Genomic DNA, 22,247 nt, shown 5'->3' with positions numbered 1-22,247 from the left:
AAATTAGAATATTGGTTCACCGATTTTCATTCTCAAACAAGGACCCTCATAACTTTGAGGCCCATTTTTCCACCAGGGTTGAACCGGACCGGTCCAGTTATTTTTTTATAATAAATATTGAGCCTGGCAGCTGTCTCCATAACATCCTCTCTACATTACATTTTAACCTAAGCCTGCAATTACCATTTGACACTACTGAAAAAAAAACATAGTGTGAAATGGAGTTTAAGTGATAAAAAGCCACTTAATTGGCCTGTAATATGGAGACACACACGGGCACAGATAGCCTAGAGCCAAATTCCAATACCCCACTGGCTCACTGACACTGGCTCACTCACACTGGCTCACTGACACTGGCTCACTGACACTGGCTCACTGACACTGGCTCACTCCAGCATGATGGTGTTACGGTGAAATTGGTGACCTGCTGAAACATGCGGCCCGCATGTTAATATCAGAATACTGATATAGTACTGATTTCAGCTGTTACAATTCCAAACCCGCTTTAATTACTTCATGACTAGTATTAAATGACTATAGTAAAATGTTTATTGTCTTTTTGTGTCCAATGTAGTTATGTTAACAGTTCATAAAGTTAACATAACTAAATCCTTAAAAAAAAGTTACTTCTCGGGATTCCAATTCAAAAATAGCAAAACATTATTCAGGTTTTCAATTCAAATATAGCTTATAGGTTCCGATTTTACGGGGGCCAGTTTCGAATGGCAGCCGTCCGTAGGTGCCCTTTGAGAGCGGTTTTGAAGGAGTCAAGGGATTCGCATGTCTTAATGACTGTTGGTAGGGCGTTCCACATTTTGGTGGCATAGGAGCGAAAATAATTTAGTAAGTTGCATGTGTGAAGTTCACAGGATGGTAACATATTTCGTTAGCCCACCAATCTCACCATAATTTGCCATGCTGGAGTGAACGAGTGTGAGTGAGAGAGTGGCCGAGATTTTGGGGTATTGGAATTTGGCTTTTGTGTTTGGAATAACTGTTAATCACAGGCAGACTCTATATCACCCCAGTGATACAGTATTGTACAGTTGGGTGCCACCGATATTGTCCCTTATTATTTGACCCATTTAGGCCTGACCTCAACATTTAAAAAAATCCTTCTAAATCCTCCAGTTTTCTGAAATAATTATTTTCACGATTTTTCAGAAAATAGCAGACCTACAAGCTCGTAGCGCGCCACTCGGTGGCGCGCTATGAGCTTGTGGATCTGCTATTTTTCAATAGCTAAATTATAATGTTTAAAACACCAAAAGGGGTTCCCGCCCAAAATGGGTTAACTGTCCTTTTGCGCAGATCACGCAAACCTCAGCAAAAAGAAAAGGACAATATCGATGGCCTCCAACTGTATAATACAAAATACTTATAGTTATTAAAGCCTACATGAGTCACTTACTGTATGTGACTCACTACAGGCACAGCTGAGTCAGGTTTGTGACAATGACATTGAAAAGTTCTTGATGTCAGCATACAGTAACTGTATGTGAAAATGCATATATTAAAAACCTGTGTGAAGTGAGGGGCGCTCTTATCATCATACATCATCATCTCATTCCCACCAATCAGAATCTGTGTCCTCAACGTCGACTTCAATATTTGTTTTTACACAAACACTCAAAGCCGGATATAGCACCCCTAAAAAAAAGAAAAAAAAATGCCAGCCATGTTAAATAGTTGCCTAAAGTGAGTGGCAAAGTGAGTGTAACATTGTTGCATTGTTAATGCAATCAGATTCAGAAGTGAATCTGACTTTTCTGTTTGGATGTATGGGGCTGTCAATCAGATAGGACTTTCTGTTTGGATGTATGGGCTGTCAATCAGATAGGACTTTTCTGTTTGGATGTATGGGCTGTCAATCAGATAGGACTTTTCTGATTGGATGTATGGGCTGTCAATCAGATAGGACTTTCTGTTTGGATGTATGGGCTGTGAATGGTAAAGGCTGCATTTATATAGCGCCTTTATCCAAGGCATTACATTCACCCATTCACACACACATTCACAGTTTCACACACATTCATACACCGATTGCGGCGGAAGCCATGCGAGGTACCAACCTGCACATCGGGAGCAATTTGGGGTTCAGTGTCTTGCCAAAGGACACTTCGACATGTAGACAGGAGGAGGAGCCGGGATTCGAACCGCCAACCCATATCATTGGACGACCTGCTCTACCTCCTGAGCCACAGCCGCCCAGATAGGATAGTCAGATAGGACTTTCTGTTTGGATCTATGGGCTGTCAATCAGATAGGACTTTTCTGTTTGGATGTATGGGCTGTCAATCAGATAGGACTTTTCTGTTTGGATGTATGGGCTGTCAATCAGATAGGACTTTTCTGTTTGGATGTATGGGCTGTCAATCAGATAGGACTTTTCTGTTTGGATGTATGGGCTGTCAATCAGAAAGGACTTTCTGTTTGGATGTATGGGCTGTCAATCAGATAGGACTTTTCTGTTTGGATCTATGGGCTGTCAATCAGCAAAAATGTGAAGGAGACCCTCCTGGGGCTAGAGAAGTGTCATTCTCTAGGAATATTTGTACATTCATCATAGGATAAATAACTACATCCACTTTGAATATACAGCCAAATAAAACATTATACAAAATACGGACCATATTAACCCTTAGACAGATTACTACTGGAAAACACGTGGAGTTTTGCATTAGTCTTTTCTGCCCTGTACGTGATTTTCCGTAGTTCTCTTTTTTTATTAATACCAATATATTAATTCGGTCCGCACCTCTGTATATAGTATTGAGCATAAATATCAACTACATTTCCCAGAATTCCCGTGTCACGTGACACACGTGTATGCTTTCCTATTGGAAACTGACGCCCAGCCCCCAGTGAACAGGGGGGTTGGTTGACTCCTCCGAGGTGGGCACTGGAGGAAGAGTTTTTCAGCCAGGTTTGCAGTCGCCGCAAAAAAAACAATCTGAAAAATGATCCATCCGTGTCCAGTGGCATTCTCCAGTCCCAGACCGTTGGCCGGGCTGCAACATCCACCCTCGCGGATTACACGTGTGCAATGTTTTTTCTTCTCCCCACCGGAGTTACCACCAAGGCTGATGCCTTCGCTAAAAGGTAATTTTATTGTATTCGAAAATGCCCTAATATGACATGTCTAGTAAGACGATCCCTATATTTGGCCCGAGCCGACCTAGTGCTGATATCAGATAGATGTGGTAGAACCATATATGGATAGATCTAACTGGTTTAGTCATCGTGACATGCATAGTCGGAGAATATATAACAAGGGTCGGTACTATAGGTGATCGACGTAGCTAACAAAAACATCTGATCAAATGAATGTATTGTACTGTGTCTTTGTGGGCCGAATCGTGGCATCGTGGCATACAAATAGATGTTTGTATAATTAGTATCACGATAAAATAATATGGCGACGTTAGAATGACACCACCAATGAGTGATCGCGTGTAATGTAGCTGCCCAGCGTATATCCAGCACCATCACGTCACCACATTCCACTGGCTGTTGGCTAGTAGTAGTTGCTAACAAACACTGCACAAATGGTACTGGCTATTGGCCGGGCCACAAGCCCGGGCAATAGCCAGTACCAATGTTGCTGGATGATTGCGACGCAATGGTGCTGGATATACCCTGGGCAGCTAGCTACATTACCACCGATCACTCATTGGTGTTTCATTCTAACGTTGCCATATTATTTTATCGTGATACTACTTATACAAGCATCTATTTGTATTTGTCATGCCACGACTCGGCCCACAAAGACACTGCACAATAAAATCATTGATCGCCAGCAGCCGGGTAAAACGCCATGTAATAGTAGCGTGCACTGACTACAGCTAAAATGTTTATTTCTTTTTATATATTTAGAACTGGCATCAGATGAGGAGGAGGAGGAGGAGGATGAAGAGTCAAGACTGCGATGGCGTTCTCCGACACTGAACCGGATTCATTCATTCATTCATTTCAGGGGGGGCAGTTTTTGGGTGTTTTTTTTATTTAGCCTACTCACACATAACCTGACTCCGCCAGATGGGGCAGCAGAGAGTACACTGGGTTCCCCCCTCCTGCTCCCATCTGGGAACTCTCAGGCAGACTTGATGCCCGGCCACAAAACGGCCTGGCCAATCAGCAGCAGCTAGAAGCGAAGTTGCTCACAAAACGGCCTGGCCAATCAGCAGCAGCTAGTAGAAGCTAGAAGCTGCTGCTAGAAGTTGCTAGAAGCTGCTGCTGATTGGCCAGGCCGTTTTGTGGCCGGGCATCAAGTCTGCCTGAGAGTTCCCAGATGGGAGCAGGAGGGGGGAACACAGTGTACACTCTGCTGCCCCATATGGCGGAGTCAGGTTAACTCACACACACACACCGTCAAGGACTGGGTTTGGGGACATTTGGGAGGAGTAGCTCTGATCCATAGCTCTAAATGCGCATTTAGAGCTATGGATCAGAGCTAGGGGAGGAGTAACTGTTTTGTATGTAGGCCTATTTATTTTCTGTAATATTTATCATTTTATTATGTTAGTAGTCGTAAAAAATAAAAGACGCTTTTACAATGAGTTAGACCTGTCATGACTATTTTGTTCACTATTGTGAGGTTTATTGTATATGACTAAGCAAGTTTCAACTGTGATTTACTCTGTAACGGTAGATGGTAATAACTCAATTTCTTTTTTATAATACAGTATACATTCAAGTCTATATTTTGATACATATCATGGGCACCAAGTCATATCAAAACAATGTCCTTGGATGTGTTTTTTATCAAAACTGTGTTTCTTCATAACAGGTTTTTGAGATACATGCATGAATAGACAAGGTACTGGTAAGACTATGTAAACATGGTATATATCAAAATGTGCGTTAGAATGTCTAATTTTACCCCAAAAAAGAATTGAGTTTATATGATGTTCCAATTTCAGAGCTATGGGGACTTTTAGCTGGATAGGTCAGATTGATCATGACTGACCATGCTATTTATAGATGGCAAAATATCTACAGTGGTACATGTGAGAAACTTTTTATTTTATTTTAATTGAACTAGACAACTCACCCTTTAAAATGAGATATTGCATGGCTATGTATGCCCAGCAGAAAAAAAGTTATTTAGAAAATAAAACTTCAACCGGGCATAACTTTTTTTGGTTGTCCTAGAAACAGAAACAGTGTAAATGCAGGCTCTTTTAAATGGCTTCCAACACAAGAACTAAACATTTTATCAACTCAGTTCATTTTTTTCCTGGAAGCAGACAAGTCAAGCTTTCTCTGAAGGTCTTTCGTTGTCACACATTCACAACAGAGAATTTTCAATAAATCATTCAAAAACGCCATTCTGCCATAGAGAAGTCTACAAACTATATAGAAATCCTTGAAACTCTCAAAGAGTTAAGAAGATAAGAAAACAGCAGAACATAGGCTATCACAATAGAGAGTACTCTGGAGCTGTTGCCCCTGCGACCCGACTGCGGATAAGCGGTTGAAGATGGATGGATGGATATCACAAACAATAGTAGCCTAAAAGAAAGTCATAAAACCTATAGGGGGAAATATCGAATGGACTCCATCACTGTTGTTTTCGTCGACTAAAACTAAGACGAAAAATGTTCGTCGACTACCTTTTTTCACTGGCGAAAACTAAATGGAAACTACATGAAAACTAAGCTATGATGACTAATACTAAGACTAAATATACTGACGATTTCGGCAACACATAAAAACTAGACTAAAATGTTAGGAAGGGACTAGTGGACAAGAGATCCAGTATAAGTCATTTTACACTTGATTGCATGCTGAAAATAGCAGATCTACAAGCTCACAACTGAGCTTGTAGATCTGCTATTTTCAGCAAGTGAAAAAAAAACAGTCATTAGGACGGCATCAAGGCTCGCCAAAACACATTTTGTTCGACTACGTAGATTTAGTCGACTAAAATCTTATGACATTTAGTCGACTGAAACTAGACCAACACTAAAACATTCCGGGTGACTAAAATGTGACTAAAACTAAGTGAAAACTAGACTACGACTAAAACTAAAATCTAAATTTGCTGCCAAAAACGCCACTGGACTCTATGACCTTACGGCTATATGTATTGCATCTCTCAGCACTCCCTCCCTGTAGCCCCGCCCACTCCCACACAGACTTTCCGCTGCGCCTCTATTCCTGCCTCTACGGTAGCCAAACGCCGCAGTCGAGTCGTTGACTTTGTTTATGTGTTCTGCTCTGCTGTGCAGGCATAGTGCAGACTGCTCTCCTCTCCTCTCCTCTCCTCTCCTCTGTACAGGGCAGGTTACTGCTCTCCTCTCCTCTGTACAGGGCAGGTTACTGTTCTCCTCTCCTCTCCTGTCTGCAGGGCAGGTTACTGCTCTCCTCTCCTCTCCTCTCCTCTCCTCTCCTCTCCTCTCCTCTCCTCTCCTCTCCTCTGTGCAGGGCAGGGCAGGTTACTGCTGCTCTCCTCTCCTCTCCTCTCCTGTACAGGGCAGGTTATTGCTCCTCTCCTCTCCTCTCCTCTCCTCTCCTCTCCTCTCCTCTCCTCTCCTCTGTACAGGGCAGGTTATTGCTGCTCTCCTCTCCTCTCCTCTCCTCTCTGTACTTCAGCTGCTGTTATTCAAACATCGTAGCCTGTCTGCCTTCTTGTGTATTCTTCTGATAGCAACCGTTTTGTTTTCTTAAAGCCCGTTTGGATTACCTACACCTCGGCTGCAGGTGCGCAGGCTTATCATCGGAGGAGGAAGAGGAGGAGGAGGTTTCATATACATTTATATATATATATATATATTATTTTAACCTGATAACAACAAGAGGAGGAGTTAAATCAAAGCAGTGTTTCTTCATGCCGGATTTCGAGCATTTCAGATTCTCCTACTCGAGTATGAATCCGTTAGGACTGGTTTCGGGGGAGAGCGGCGCCTACCTGGCCCACCACCAGCTGACGGACGGACCGGGCCCGGACTCTGGCCCGGTGCAGGAGTCGGACCCCTCCTCCTCCTCCGCCGGGCCCACCGGCTCTTTCCTCGGGGAGAACGGATCATCAGCCATGACGCCGGACGGCTGGAGCTCCGGCCTGGACCTGGTGACGTCGGGCTCCCTGCCCTCCTCCTACCTGTACCACCACCTGAGCAACCCGTTCCTCCACCACCCCCACCGGGGGGTCATCGGGGGGTCCGCGGCCCCCCCGGCCCACCCCCCAGCCGCCATGGCCCTGCGCAACGACCTGGGGTCCAACATCAGCGTGCTGAAGACCCTTAATCTGAGGTTCCGATGCTTCCTGGCCAAGGTATGGACTGGTGGTGTTGTTGTTGTTGTTGTGAATGCCTGTTCTCTCTAACGCAGTGGTTCTGGGGGTCCGGGGACCACCACCATGTGGTCCTTGAAGAGAGAGGGATCCAGGTGATCCCCCAGCTAAATTATGGAGTTGCATAACCAAATTAACCCTTGTGTAGATCTCAAGAATGTAAAATATAACCATTTGTTTGTTACATTCTCGAGAGTTAAATTATTGTTAAACATCTGCGTTACTTAATTTACAAGAAGTCTACACAATTAGAGAATGTAGAAGAATTGTTATTTTGATCAACGTTTTGCCTGGTAGGAGATAACAGGCAAAAGTTGATCAAAATAACAAATGGAATGTTGCATGAACTAGCTCCCAAACACTTTGTGTGGAGTCAGATGGACCCACCCCACACAATAGTGGTGGTCCCCATGTTGTTCTTATAGTCAGGATGGTGGTCCCCATGTTGTTCTTATAGTCAGGATGGTGGTCCCCATGTTGTTCTATAGTCAGGATGGTGGTCCCCATGTTGCTCTTATAGTCAGGATGGTGGTCCCCATGTTGTTCTATAGTCAGGATGGTGGTCCCCATGTTGTTCTTATAGTCAGGATGGTGGTCCCCATGTTGTTCTTATAGTCAGGATGGTGGTCCCTATGTTGCTGTTATAGTCAGGATGGTGGTCCCCATGTTGTTCTTATAGTCAGGATGGTGGTCCCCATGTTGTTCTTATAGTCAGGATGGTGGTCCCCATGTTGCTCGTATAGTCAGGATGGTGGTCCCCATGTTGTTCTATAGTCAGGATGGTGGTCCCCATGTTGTTCTTATAGTCAGGATGGTGGTCCCCATGTTGTTCTTATAGTCAGGATGGTGGTCCCCATGTTGTTCTTATAGTCAGGATGGTGGTCCCCATGTTGCTCGTATAGTCAGGATGGTGGTCCCCATGTTGTTCTATAGTCAGGATGGTGGTCCCCATGTTGCTCTTATAGTCAGGATGGTGGTCCCCATGTTGTTCTATAGTCAGGATGGTGGTCCCCATGTTGTTCTATAGTCAGGATGGTGGTCCCCATGTTGTTCTATAGTCAGGATGGTGGTCCCCATGTTGTTCTATAGTCAGGATGGTGGTCCCCATGTTGCTCTATAGTCAGGATGGTGGTCCCCATGTTGTTCTATAGTCAGGATGGTGGTCCCCATGTTGCTCTTATAGTCAGGATGGTGGTCCCCATGTTGTTCTATAGTCAGGATGGTGGTCCCCATGTTGTTCTATAGTCAGGATGGTGGTCCCCATGTTGTTCTTATAGTCAGGATGGTGGTCCCCATGTTGTTCTATAGTCAGGATGGTGGTCCCCATGTTGTTCTTATAGTCAGGATGGTGGTCCCCATGTTGCTCGTATAGTCAGGATGGTGGTCCCCATGTTGTTCTTATAGTCAGGATGGTGGTCCCCATGTTGTTCTTATAGTCAGGATGGTGGTCCCCATGTTGTTCTTATAGTCAGGATGGTGGTCCCCATGTTGTTCTTATAGTCAGGATGGTGGTCCCCATGTTGCTCGTATAGTCAGGATGGTGGTCCCCATGTTGTTCTTATAGTCAGGATGGTGGTCCCCATGTTGCTCGTATAGTCAGGATGGTGGTCCCCATGTTGCTCTTATAGTCAGGATGGTGGTCCCCATGTTGTTCTATAGTCAGGATGGTGGTCCCCATGTTGTTCTTATAGTCAGGATGGTGGTCCCCATGTTGTTCTTATAGTCAGGATGGTGGTCCCTATGTTGCTGTTATAGTCAGGATGGTGGTCCCCATGTTGTTCTTATAGTCAGGATGGTGGTCCCTATGTTGCTGTTATAGTCAGGATGGTGGTCCCCATGTTGTTCTTATAGTCAGGATGGTGGTCCCCATGTTGTTCTATAGTCAGGATGGTGGTCCCCATGTTGTTCTATAGTCAGGGTGGTGGTCTCCATGTTGCTCTTATAGTCAGGATGGTGGTCCCCATGTTGTTCTATAGTCAGGGTGGTGGTCTCCATGTTGTTCTTATAGTCAGGATGGTGGTCCCCATGTTGTTCTTATAGTCAGGATGGTGGTCCCCATGTTGTTCTATAGTCAGGATGGTGGTCCCCATGTTGTTCTATAGTCAGGATGGTGGTCCCCATGTTGTTCTATAGTCAGGGTGGTGGTCCCCATGTTGTTCTTATAGTCATGATGGTGGTCCCCATGTTGTTCTTATAGTCAGGATGGTGGTCCCCATGTTGTTCTATAGTCATGATGGTGGTCCCCATGTTGTTCTTATAGTCAGGATGGTGGTCCCCATGTTGCTGTTATAGTCAGGATGGTGGTCCCCATGTTGCTCTTATAGTCAGGATGGTGGTCCCCATGTTGTTCTTATAGTCAGGATGGTGGTCCCCATGTTGTTCTATAGTCAGGATGGTGGTCCCTATGTTGTTCTATAGTCAGGATGGTGGTCCCCATGTTGTTCTATAGTCAGGATGGTGGTCCCCATGTTGTTCTTATAGTCATGATGGTGGTCCCCATGTTGTTCTTATAGTCATGATGGTGGTCCCCATGTTGTTCTTATAGTCAGGATGGTGGTCCCCATGTTGTTCTTATAGTCATGATGGTGGTCCCCATGTTGCTGTTATAGTCAGGATGGTGGTCCCCATGTTGCTGTTATAGTCAGGATGGTGGTCCCCATGTTGCTCTTATAGTCAGGATGGTGGTCCCCATGTTGCTGTTATAGTCAGGATGGTGGTCCCCATGTTGCTGTTATAGTCAGGATGGTGGTCCCCATGTTGCTCTTATAGTCAGGATGGTGGTCCCCATGTTGCTCTTATAGTCAGGATGGTGGTCCCCATGTTGCTCTTATAGTCAGGATGGTGGTCCCCATGTTGCTCTTATAGTCAGGATGGTGGTCCCCATGTTGCTCTTATAGTCAGGATGGTGGTCCCCATGTTGCTCTTATAGTCAGGATGCTGGTCCCCATGTTGCTCTTATAGTCAGGATGCTGGTCCCCATGTTGCTCTTATAGTCAGGATGGTGGTCCCCATGTTGTTCTTATAGTCAGGATGGTGGTCCCCATGTTGGTCTTATAGTCAGGGATGGTGGTCCCCATGTTGCTCTTATAGTAAGGATGGTGGTCCCCATGTTGTTCTTATAGTCAGGATGGTGGTCCCCATGTTGTTCTTATAGTCAGGGATGGTGGTCCCCATGTTGCTCTTATAGTCAGGATGGTGGTCCCCATGTTGTTCTTATAGTCAGGATGGTGGTCCCCATGTTGTTCTTATAGTCAGGATGGTGGTCCCCATGTTGTTCTTATAGTCAGGGATGGTGGTCCCCATGTTGCTCTTATAGTCAGGATGGTGGTCCCCATGTTGTTCTTATAGTCAGGATGGTGGTCCCCATGTTGTTCTTATAGTCAGGGATGGTGGTCCCCATGTTGCTCTTATAGTCAGGATGGTGGTCCCCATGTTGTTCTTATAGTCAGGATGGTGGTCCCCATGTTGTTCTTATAGTCAGGATGGTGGTCCCCATGTTGTTCTTATAGTCAGGATGGTGGTCCCCATGTTGCTCTATAGTCAGGGATGGTGGTCCCCATGTTGCTCTTATAGTCAGGATGGTGGTCCCCATGTTGTTCTTATAGTCAGGATGGTGGTCCCCATGTTGTTCTTATAGTCAGGGATGGTGGTCCCCATGTTGTTCTTATAGTCAGGATGGTGGTCCCCATGTTGTTCTTATAGTCAGGATGGTGGTCCCCATGTTGTTCTTATAGTCAGGGATGGTGGTCCCCATGTTGTTCTTATAGTCAGGGATGGTGGTCCCCATGTTGCTCTTATAGTCAGGATGGTGGTCCCCATGTTGTTCTTATAGTCATGATGGTGGTCCCCATGTTGTTCTTATAGTCAGGATGGTGGTCCCCATGTTGCTCTTATAGTCATGATGGTGGTCCCCATGTTGCTCTTATAGTCAGGATGGTGGTCCCCATGGTATAGTCAGGATGGTGGTCCCCATGTTGCTCTTATAGTCAGGATGGTGGTCCCCATGTTGCTCTTATAGTCAGGATGGTGGTCCCCATGTTGCTGTTATAGTCAGGATGGTGGTCCCCATGTTGTTCTTATAGTCAGGATGGTGGTCCCCATGTTGTTCCTATAGTCAGGATGGTGGTCCCCATGTTGTTCTTATAGTCAGGATGGTGGTCCCCATGTTGCTCTATAGTCAGGATGGTGGTCCCCATGTTGCTCTTATAGTCAGGATGGTGGTCCCCATGTTGCTCTTATAGTCAGGATGGTGGTCCCCATGTTGCTGTTATAGTCAGGATGGTGGTCCCCATGTTGTTCTTATAGTCAGGATGGTGGTCCCCATGTTGTTCTTATAGTCAGGATGGTGGTCCCCATGTTGCTCTTATAGTCAGGATGGTGGTCCCCATGTTGCTCTTATAGTCAGGATGGTGGTCCCCATGTTGCTGTTATAGTCAGGATGGTGGTCCCCATGTTGTTCTTATAGTCAGGATGGTGGTCCCCATGTTGCTGTTATAGTCATGATGGTGGTCCCCATGTTGCTCTTATAGTCAGGATGGTGGTCCCCATGTTGCTGTTATAGTCAGGATGGTGGTCCCCATGTTGTTCTTATAGTCAGGATGGTGGTCCCCATGTTGTTCTTATAGTCAGGATGGTGGTCCCCATGTTGCTCTTATAGTCAGGATGGTGGTCCCCATGTTGTTCTTATAGTCAGGATGGTGGTCCCCATGTTGCTCTTATAGTCAGGATGGTGGTCCCCATGTTGTTCTTATAGTCAGGATGGTGGTCCCCATGTTGCTCTTATAGTCAGGATGGTGGTCCCCATGTTGTTCTTATAGTCAGGATGGTGGTCCCCATGTTGCTCTTATAGTCAGGATGGTGGTCCCCATGTTGCTCTTATAGTCAGGATGGTGGTCCCCATGTTGCTCTTATAGTCAGGATGGTGGTCCCCATGTTGTTCTTATAGTCAGGATGGTGGTCCCCATGTTGTTCTTATAGTCAGGATGGTGGTCCCCATGTTGCTCTTATAGTCAGGATGGTGGTCCCCATGTTGCTCTTATAGTCAGGATGGTGGTCCCTGGGTCAAAATCTGTTGAAAACCACTGCTCTAAGGCAGGGGTTCTCAACGTTTCTGGCCGGGAACCCCCCGGAAATGCTTTGGCAATGTCTCCTGACCCCTGCCCCGCCCCCTCCCGACCCCCAATATAAATTGACTGCTACAATAACCTTAATAATAGAGTCAATACAGAAATAAAATAAATAAATACTGAAACCAGATATAGTCATTAGGGGAGGTGTATGCATGTACTATGTGTACTATATGTAAACTCTTCATTTCCACTTTCCAGCCATTCAGTTGCAAAATTGGGACCCCCCAAAATAATTTGGTGACCCCCCCACGGGTTGAGAACCCCTGCTCTTTTACCCAGTGTGAAAGAGTAGGACTATATCCTCCAATGTTATATTTAAAGGACCACTTCATCCCCTTTTCAACCTATCTTCATATAATAGGTCCTCTCTAATAATCATGATAAAAATGGCACAATTGTTTCCTAATACTCAGTCTGGGAAGTTCAGAAACCCATCAGAAACTCATCGTTAGATAGATTTTTTTTTACAAAAATGTTTAGATTTGTATTTTCGTGAGAACGATGGCTTCCATTTTGGCATCGCAACTTTTCAGGACTAGAAAGCCTGCGGTTTCTATTAGCTTGGATTCCCCATCGATGATGTCACTGGTGGACGGGTTTCTGAACTGCCCACAGCCCTCCTATGAGACACAGACTGGTTTCTGAACTGCCCACAGCCCTCCTATGAGACACAGACTGAGTAGAAAGAAATGGTGCCATTTTATCATGATTATTAGTGAGGACTTGTGGCCCTGGTTTTTCCCTAGTGGGACTGATTGACGGTAGATACTGGGACGTAAGTCGGAATTTGATCAATCCCGGCTGAGTCGCCTGAGTGAGGGGTATGATGTTGGAAGACCCGAAACCCCGTTGACCTCAGGACACATCACTGAAGATACGTCCCAGGTGATGACCTCAGGATACATCACTGAATATACGTCCCAGGTGATGACCTCAGGACACATCACTGAAGATACGTCCCAGGTGCATCCATGAGATGTATTTTTTAGTTATAGTTCTTCTATTTATAGTGACTCATAGGAATAGACTATGTGACAACCAGGTATAGTCTGGTGACCACCGCAGAGACGGGTGACAGCCGTAATGTAGACGGCAACTGGGTGAGCAGTATGGGTTAGCGCTGTGTCCTCCATGAGGAGGAAGCCCAACAAACCTTGGTGAGGCCTTTGGGAGGGCCATGCAAGCAGCAAGCGGAGCCGCAGCACCATTTCCCTGCGGAACCATTGCCCACCACTCCTGAATGAAGTGTCTGGTGCTGGGACTCTGGTGCAACACACAGGTCCTGGGCCTGGTGAGAGCAGGAGTGGACCTGGTGAGACGTAGGAGGGGCCCGGACAGGAGTCAACCCACAGAACATAGTCCCTCCATGCGCCAGAAGCGTACCTCCCAGCCCTGGCAGAGTAGTTCTGGAGTAGTTCCAACGGATTGTGTGGCCCTGGTTTTGCCCTAGTGGGACTGATTGAGTCCAGAATTCAGAATGTAGGCCTAGGCCTACTTGAGTAAAAGTACTAAAGTATTGTCGTCACAATGTAGCATACTTAAAGTAGTCTACCAAAAGAAGAAGAAGTAGTCATTACGCAGTTTTCAAAATGTTGTCACATTGTGAGCTTGTAGATCTGCTATTTTCAAATGGCCAAAATGAGGCCGAAGTGGTTAATGCATGTTTTGTGTGTAGGTGTACACACAAAACATGCATTACTTTTATAGTGTTTTTTCAGGCTTGCTACTAGCATTGGAAAATGCATGATGGGTACAATTTAAGCCATTAAAATGCAAACATATAGAGCGTGGCAGTCCCGTCCCCTTTCATGACGACGCCAGGCCCAGGAAATAATTCCCAATGCATTTTCCTATACATTTCAAAAAGTATTTATTTAAAGACGGTTACGGCGTGGACAAAGCCAACTCGAGTCGTGACAAATCATGACAATAAACAAAATATTTTGGACCAAACAAATAATTACAAAGAAGAAAAACAACAAAAAAAGTGTTGTAACCTGCCGTTTTTTTCTTCTTTCTAATTCTTTCGTTTGTTGTCATGATTTGTCACGACAAGAGTTGGCTTTGTACGAGGCTTAAAAGGTCTTTGAATAAATACTTTTTGAAAGGTCTATGAGGAAAATGAACAGGAAATCATTTCCTGGGCCCTGGTAGGGGGCGGGACTGGGTTCCTGGTAGGGGGCGGGACTGGGCCCTGGTAGGGGGCGGGACTGGCCCTGGTAGGGGGCGGGGCTGCGATGCTCTATAGGTCTCCAGAAATTGATTTGATGACTGAAGCAATGCAAGACCCACACGGAATGTTTAACCCATTTTGGGCGGGAACCCCTTTTGGTGTCTGTAAGCATTATGTTATACTTTAGCTATAGAGGGTATGCGCATGCTTAAAGTGAATGGTCCATCGAGTGGCAAATCGAGTGGCAAAGCAACATGCAAAGTGAGTTTTACATTGTTTAATGTCGTTTAATGCAATCAGATAGGACTTTTCTGTGTGGATGTCTCGGCTGTCAAGGCCAGAAAGTAGTTTTTTGCCACTCAGTAGGCGTTCCTGCAGAACTTCCTGGTTTGGTGATGATGTCACGTGCATACCCTCTATTGAAAAATAGCAGCGCTACAAGCTCGTAGCGCGGCACCGAGTGCCGCACTACGAGCTTGTAGGGCTGCTATTTTTGAAAAGTCGTGAAAATGTGGCGCAAGTCTTTGAATATATATTCTTTCAGAGCGAACATTTTCAACTCAAATCTTTGCTTCTGGGGGGGAGGTCCCTGGAACAACATATTTTCAGATGGGGGTCGGCGGCCAATTACATATCATTTTTGTGGTCCTTGACATGAAATATTGAGCACCACTGATACAGAAACATAAGGTTTTTCAGAAAACTGTCAGGATTTAGAAGACATTTGATCATTCTTTATAGTGTTGGATTTGTGCTACATTCTGCTGTACATTTGATCATTTGATCATTCTTTATAGTGTTGGATTTGTGCTACATTCTGCTGTACATTTGATCATTTGATCATTCTTTATAGTGTTGGATTTGTGCTACATTCTGCTGTACATTTGATCATTTGATCATTCTTTATAGTGTTGGATTTGTGCTACATTCTGCTGTACATTTGATCATTTGATCATTCTTTATAGTGTTGGATTTGTGCTACATTCTGCTGTACATTTGATCATTTGATCATTCTTTATAGTGTTGGATTTGTGCTACATTCTGCTGTACATTTGATCATTTGATCATTCTTTATAGTGTTGGATTTGTGCTACATTCTGCTGTACATTTGATCATTTGATCATTCTTTATAGTGTTGGATTTGTGCTACATTCTGCTGTACATTTGATCATTTGATCATTCTTTATAGTGTTGGATTTGTGCTACATTCTGCTGTACATTTGATCATTTGATCATTCTTTATAGTGTTGGATTTGTGCTACATTCTGCTGTACATTTGATCATTTGATCATTCTTTATAGTGTTGGATTTGTGCTACATTCTGCTGTACATTTGATCATTTGATCATTCTTTATAGTGTTGGATTTGTGCTACATTCTGCTGTACATTTGATCATTTGATCATTCTTTATAGTGTTGGATTTGTGCTACATTCTGCTGTACATTTGATCATTTGATCATTCTTTATAGTGTTGGATTTGTGCTACATTCTGCTGTACATTTGATCATTTGTGCTGATAACTACTTTTCATATATGTGATGTATGCCAGGGGTTCTCAACGTTTTTGGCCGGGGACCCCCGGAAATGCTTTGGCAATGTCTCGGGACCCCCGCCCCGCCCCCTCCCGACCCCCAATATAAATTGACTGCTACAATAACCTTAAACCATTTTGGGCGGGAACCCCTTTTGGTGTTTTAAGCATTGTTATAATTTAGCTATTGAAAAATAGCAGATCTACAAGCTCATAGCGCGCCACCGAGTGGCGCGCTACGAGCTTGTAGGTCTGCTATTTTAGAAAAATCGTGACAAAAAAAGAAAAAAAAAATCTTTTTTTTTTTTTTTTTTTTGGAAAATAATTTGGGGACCCCCTAAAATAATTTGGCGACCCCCCGAGGGGTCGCGACCCACGGGTTGAGAACCCCTGATGTATGCCATGCTTTTGTTATTGCTTAATGTAAATCGCTCTGGATTAAGAGCGTCTGCTAAATGCTCTGGATTAAGAGCGTCTGCTAAATGCTCTGGATTAAGAGCGTCTGATAAATGCTCTGGATTAAGAGCGTCTGCTAAATGCTCTGGATTAAGAGCGTCTGCTAAATGCTCTGGATTAAGAGCGTCTGCTAAATGCTCTGGATTAAGAGCGTCTGCTAAATGCTCTGGATTAAGAGCGTCTGATAAATGCTCTGGATTAAGAGCGTCTGCTAAATGCTCTGGATTAAGAGCGTCTGCTAAATGCTCTGGATTAAGAGCGTCTGCTAAATGCTCTGGATTAAGAGCGTCTGATAAATGCTCTGGATTAAGAGCGTCTGCTAAATGCCTACATTGTAAATTGTAATTGTATACTGTACATGTTTTGAGATCAAGTTTAACTTTGCTGTTTTGGGTCCAAATTGAACAAAAACTAAAATTGCTTATTCTTTAGTGCTTTTTGTGCTCTAATTTGTGCCGTAGAAATCCACAAAATCTGTGCATTTTTATAAATACTTACCTTTCAAAGGAGGTATTTAATGAGTGACGTCATTCTCGCCCCCACCACCAGGGGGTGCAAGGCTCGGTTAAGTTCCTAAACAATATAACTGATCAGGATTAAAAATATTTCAGAAAATGATACCAGCACAAACTATAACAAATCACACCCGTGTGAACTGAGTGGTGCAACTCCCCTCCCCTGCCTCTCTCTTTCTCTCTCTCTCTCTCGGGGACTACAAATTTCACGCCCCCAAATGAGACAGCGGCCCCACTTCTGGTCCGTTTCAACGGTGTACTGCAGCTGCCAATGCAATCCCTATGAGAGGCATCATAAAATACCCTCATTTCACTGGTTCATTACTGAGGCTATAGCGATTTTCTTTGTGTTCTAATAAAGTGTCCCATATGTTTGATTTGTCCTTTTCAATGTCACATACCTGCCATCTCAATATACATCCCACAATGTACTATAATATACTCAGTTTGTGAAAAGTGCTAGCATTGTAAATCTCAAGTCAAAGTGGTCGCACGGTATATACGTCACGGATGCATCCCTTGAGGTTTTCAATACCCAGATATATTTGTTGTTTCGTTTTATATGCTATGTATTTGTTGAAAATGATCTAAACAGCATCTTGCAAGACTATTATTAATACTCATCTGGAGAATTCACTAGGTAGTTGAAAATGTCAGGATGTCACTCCTCCATTTAGCTGGGTTATTTTCCCATGCAACTATTCAGCAAAGTTAATTATACGTAAGTTGACAGCGGTAAAACACACCGTCGGAGCTCCGTGGTAGGTAGAACATATTAGTAAGCCTGTGACATGTTCAAAATATAGACATGAATAACAAAGTCAGTCGGGATCAGGATGTATATTGAGAATTCCACTCGGCGCTCGTAGCCTCGTAAAGGCAGTGACGTCCCGTAAAAGCGACAGGTTCTCTGTCTGCCGTCTCCCCTCTGCTCCGTTAACATTATGGGTAACTCATTCAAGTGGTAAATTAAATGTGAAAAACATCCTCTATTGAGAAAACAACAATATATGTTGACAAAGACACTTCATACATTTGGAAACATATTTTTATTCAAATCAATATAGTCTTCAGTTAATTTCATATTATTTTAAAAGTAGGCTAACTACAGTTGAATTTCAATGGACTTCTATGGGCTGGCCTGCAGTAGCCGTGCCAACGGACCAGAAGTGAGGACGCTGTCTCATTTGGGGGCGTGACATTTGTAGTCCCCGTGTGTCTCTATAGGGACGTTGCTGTTCCTTGGAGTGGTTGCACCACTCAAAAATGTACAGCACAATGTAGCACAAACTGACACCAAATGTATTGGTGTTTTCATGTTTCATTGGCGCTAACTTCACTGGGGTGCTACTCATTCTTGGCTGTGATTCGAAACTGCATGGCCTCACAGTAAAAAGTCAAAAATGTCCGTGGTGCACACAGACACACAAAGATGGACATAGGAAGGGTGCTAGCAGCCTAGCACCCCTCAAAAAGTGCACATCAATCATTGTAATTCATTCAATCATCATTGTAATGATGATTGTGACAATGTAATGTCATTACCTCAAAACAATTGCGATTAATGTAATAATTGTGACAACGGCAGCAACACGAAGATGTCGCTGCCGACAGCTAGCTGCTGCAAAAGCTACGTATGCACGCTGTGCATACGTAGCTTTGCTTCTTTGTTTCCTTTTGCATCTGGCTGTGTGAATATATTATATATTAACCCATTTTGTGCGGGAACCCCTTTTGGTGTTTTAACTAAGCATTATGTTATACTTTAGCTTGAGCTTGTAGGTCTGCTATTTTTGAAAAATCGTGAAAATGTGGCACAAATATTGGAATATATATTCTTTCAGAGCTTCTTTAAACGTTTTTAACTCAAATCTTTGCTTCTGGGGGGTCTCTAGAAAATATTTTCAGATGGGGGTCGGCGGCCAATTACATATATTTTTTGGGGGTCCATGACATGAAAAGGTTTGAGAACGACTGACACATAGAAACATGGGGTTTTTCAGAAAACTGTCACAATTTAGAAGGCATTTGTAGAATCGTCCTCAGGTCTAAATGGGTTAATAACCTACTGTCAATCAATCAATCAATCAATCAATCAATCAATCAATCAATCGTCCCATTCAGGTGCACGAGCTGGAGCGTCGCAACAAGGCGTTGGAGAAGCAGCTGCAGCAGGCTCTGGAGCCCAGCGAGGGGGTGTCGACCCGCCGAGACGTGGGCGTCCAGACGGGCTTCGTGGGGACCCTCCCGGTGCGCCCGGGCTCCATCGCCCTCCACAACGCCAACAACAACCCCCCCTACTACCTGGGAGGAGGGGGGGTGGGCCACCTCCTCCTCTCCCCCACCCTCACCCCCTCCCTGCAGGGCTTCGACCCCACCAGCCGCACGTCCTCGCTGCTGCTCGCCAACAACCTGAACCCGGCCACGCCCACCGTCGTCGCGGCCACGCCCACCGCCGCCACGGATTCCAACTCCAACCCGTGCAGTTACCCCACCAGGTTAGGATGCTTTCATTATACTTTAGTTTTAGTTTGTTCCAGTGTTGTTTTGGTCGACTGAAACTAAGACGAAGGGGACACGGTGGCACAGTCGGTAGAGCTGTCTCCTCACAGCTAGAAGGTCTTGGGTTCCATTCCCACAGTCGGTAGTGCTGTCGCCTCACAGCTAGAAGGTCCTGGGTTCCATTCCCACAGTCGGTAGTGCTGTCGCCTCACAGCTAGAAGGTCCTGGGTTCCATTCCCACAGTCGGTAGTGCTGTCACCTCACAGCTAGAAGGTCCTGGGTTCCATTCCCACAGTCGGTAGTGCTGTCTCCTCACAGCTAGAAGGTCCTGGGTTCCATTCCCACAGTCGGTAGTGCTGTCGCCTCACAGCTAGAAGGTCCTGGGTTCCATTCCCACAGTCGGTAGTGCTGTCGCCTCACCGCTAGAAGGTCCTGGGTTCCACATGTTCTCCCCGTGTCCCCTAGGGTAGGTACCCTCACATGTTCTCCCCGTGTCCCCTAGGGTAGGTACCCTCACATGTTCTCCCCGTGTCCCCTAGGGTAGGTACCTTCACATGTTCTCCCCGTGTCCCCTAGGGTAGGTACCCTCACATGTTCTCCCCGTGTCCCCTAGGGTAGGTACCCTCACAAAAAACATGCAGTAATCCTGGTCTCTAAACTGCCTCCCCTGGCCAGCCGGGCGCCTGCTGGAGGGGAAAGGAACTGGTTGGAATAACGTGTTCCTTAGTTGACTGTAGATTCAGTCAACTAAGATCCTATGATTTTTAATATTGAATATGTTGTTCCAGGGACCCCCCCAGGGACCCCCCCCCCAGAAGCAATGATTTGAGTTAAAAACGTTCACTGTGAAAGAATATATATTCAAAACAAATCTAAGAATGGCAGATCTACAAACTCATAGCGTGGCACTCTGTGCTGCGCTACGAGCTTGTAGATCTGCTATTTTTCAATAGCTAAAGTATAACATAATGCTTAAAACACCAAAAGGGGTTCCCGTCCTGAATGGGTTAAAGGGACACTTCACCCTTTTTGCAAAAATATATATGTTAATGACGTTTAGAATATTTAGAACACTTTCCTGGGGGTCTTTGTGTGTAAGATTTTAGCAGTGAGCCTGATGTCATGGACACTGGGCTCACTTCCTTCCTGGACTACATGTTGTCTCAGTAAGACAGCCCCCCCCTATCCACAAGGAGGAGCAGTGCACCAAAGCATTATGGGAATTGTAGTCCAGGAAGGAAGTGAGCCCAGTGTCCATGACATCAGAGACACTGGGGCTCACTGCTACAATCTAACATATCTAAAACCACATATTACACACATAAAGACCCCCAGGAAATCTTCTAAACGTCATTAACTTATGTGACCAGATTTTACTGAGAGCCTGCCATCACGCAAATTCCAGCTTTTCAAAATGAGTTAATAGCACAGGCAGACTCTTCACATACTAGAGCATGTCTTAAATACGTGTCAGAGCTGAAATGTATATGAAATAAATGCTTAAACATGTAGCTATAGGTGTAATGTTAGAGACCACAGAAGTGAACCTTTTCAAGGCTGTTTTCTCAACTCGCTGTTTCTCTGCAAGACATTACTCTATAAGCCAGTATTGACCCAAAAACTTTTGGGTCAAACTGAACAACCAATATTTCAATTTGAAGCTATGATTCCCAGCTTTCATATGACATGAAAGAAAAACGAAAATTTAAAAAAATCCAATGGCAGTCCCTCAGTCAAATTTAGTCACATATTATTATTAATAACTGTACTAACCTTGTCACCCCGCCAGCCCCGTCGCTCCGCTCACCCCGACCGACCTCAGCAGAATGTTCGGAGGAGGAGGAGGAGGAGGAGGAGGAGGAGGAACCGTCAACAACAACAACAACATCAACGAGAAGTACGTCAGCACCGGCATGTCTACCGTCGCCACGGCCAACAACCCGCCTCCTCGCTTCATGCCCGGGGCCGGTACCGGTACCATCTGGTCCTACAACCACCACCAGCACCACGCCCGGAGGGCCGGGGGCCCGGCGGGGGGGAGGGCGGGGTCCTGGGACCAGCCGGACGGCGTCGGGGTCCAGATCGACACCATCACGCCGGAGATACGGGCCCTGTACAACGTCCTGGGCAAGGTGAAGAGGGAGAGGGATGAGTACAAGAGGAGGTGAGGTCATTATGGGTTAACCCATTCTGGGCGGGAACCCCTGTTGGTGTTTTAAGCGTTATTTTATGCTTTAGCTATTGAAAAATAGCAGATCTACAAGCTCATAGGCGCTGTCAAGGCCAGAAAGCTTGTAGGTCTGCTATTTTTGAAAAATCGTGAAAATGTGGCGCAAATCTTTGAATATATTCTTTCAGAGCGAACGTTTTTAACTCAAATCTTTTCTTCAGAAAACTGATTTTTTATTTTTTTTATTTCGACGTCGGGCCTAAATGGGTTAACATGACCCTCAGGTATATTATAGAGGCGTGACATCATCATCAAACCAGGACGTTGTGCAGGAACGCCCACTGAGTGGCAAAAAACTACTTTCTGGCCTTGACAGCCCAGACATCCACACAGAAAAGTCATATCTGATTGCATTAAACAACATTAAACAATGTTAAACTCACTTTGCATGTTGCTTTGCCACTCGATTTGCCACTC

At 44.9% G+C, this 22,247-nt stretch overlaps 1 protein-coding gene across 1 annotated transcript; it reads left to right on the top strand.

Moving 5' to 3' along the window:
- Positions 1 to 6,871: 6,871 nt before the first annotated feature.
- On the top strand, positions 6,872 to 21,213 carry LOC306918850 (uncharacterized protein; the record flags this gene model as incomplete). The annotated part of the gene is made up of 3 exons (XM_079531704.1): positions 6,872 to 7,276; positions 19,223 to 19,596; positions 21,204 to 21,213. The coding sequence occupies 3 exons, from the start codon at positions 6,872 to 6,874 to the stop codon at positions 21,211 to 21,213; spliced, it is 789 nt and encodes a 262-aa protein (XP_079387830.1).
- Positions 21,214 to 22,247: the final 1,034 nt, after the last annotated feature.

The sequence above is a fragment of the Electrona antarctica genome, assembly GCF_951216825.1.
Source record: "Electrona antarctica genome assembly, contig: scaffold_94, whole genome shotgun sequence".
Lineage (NCBI taxonomy): Eukaryota > Metazoa > Chordata > Actinopteri > Myctophiformes > Myctophidae > Electrona > Electrona antarctica.
Note: the sequence above shows the minus strand (reverse complement) of the source record. Positions and strands in the feature narration are given on the sequence as shown.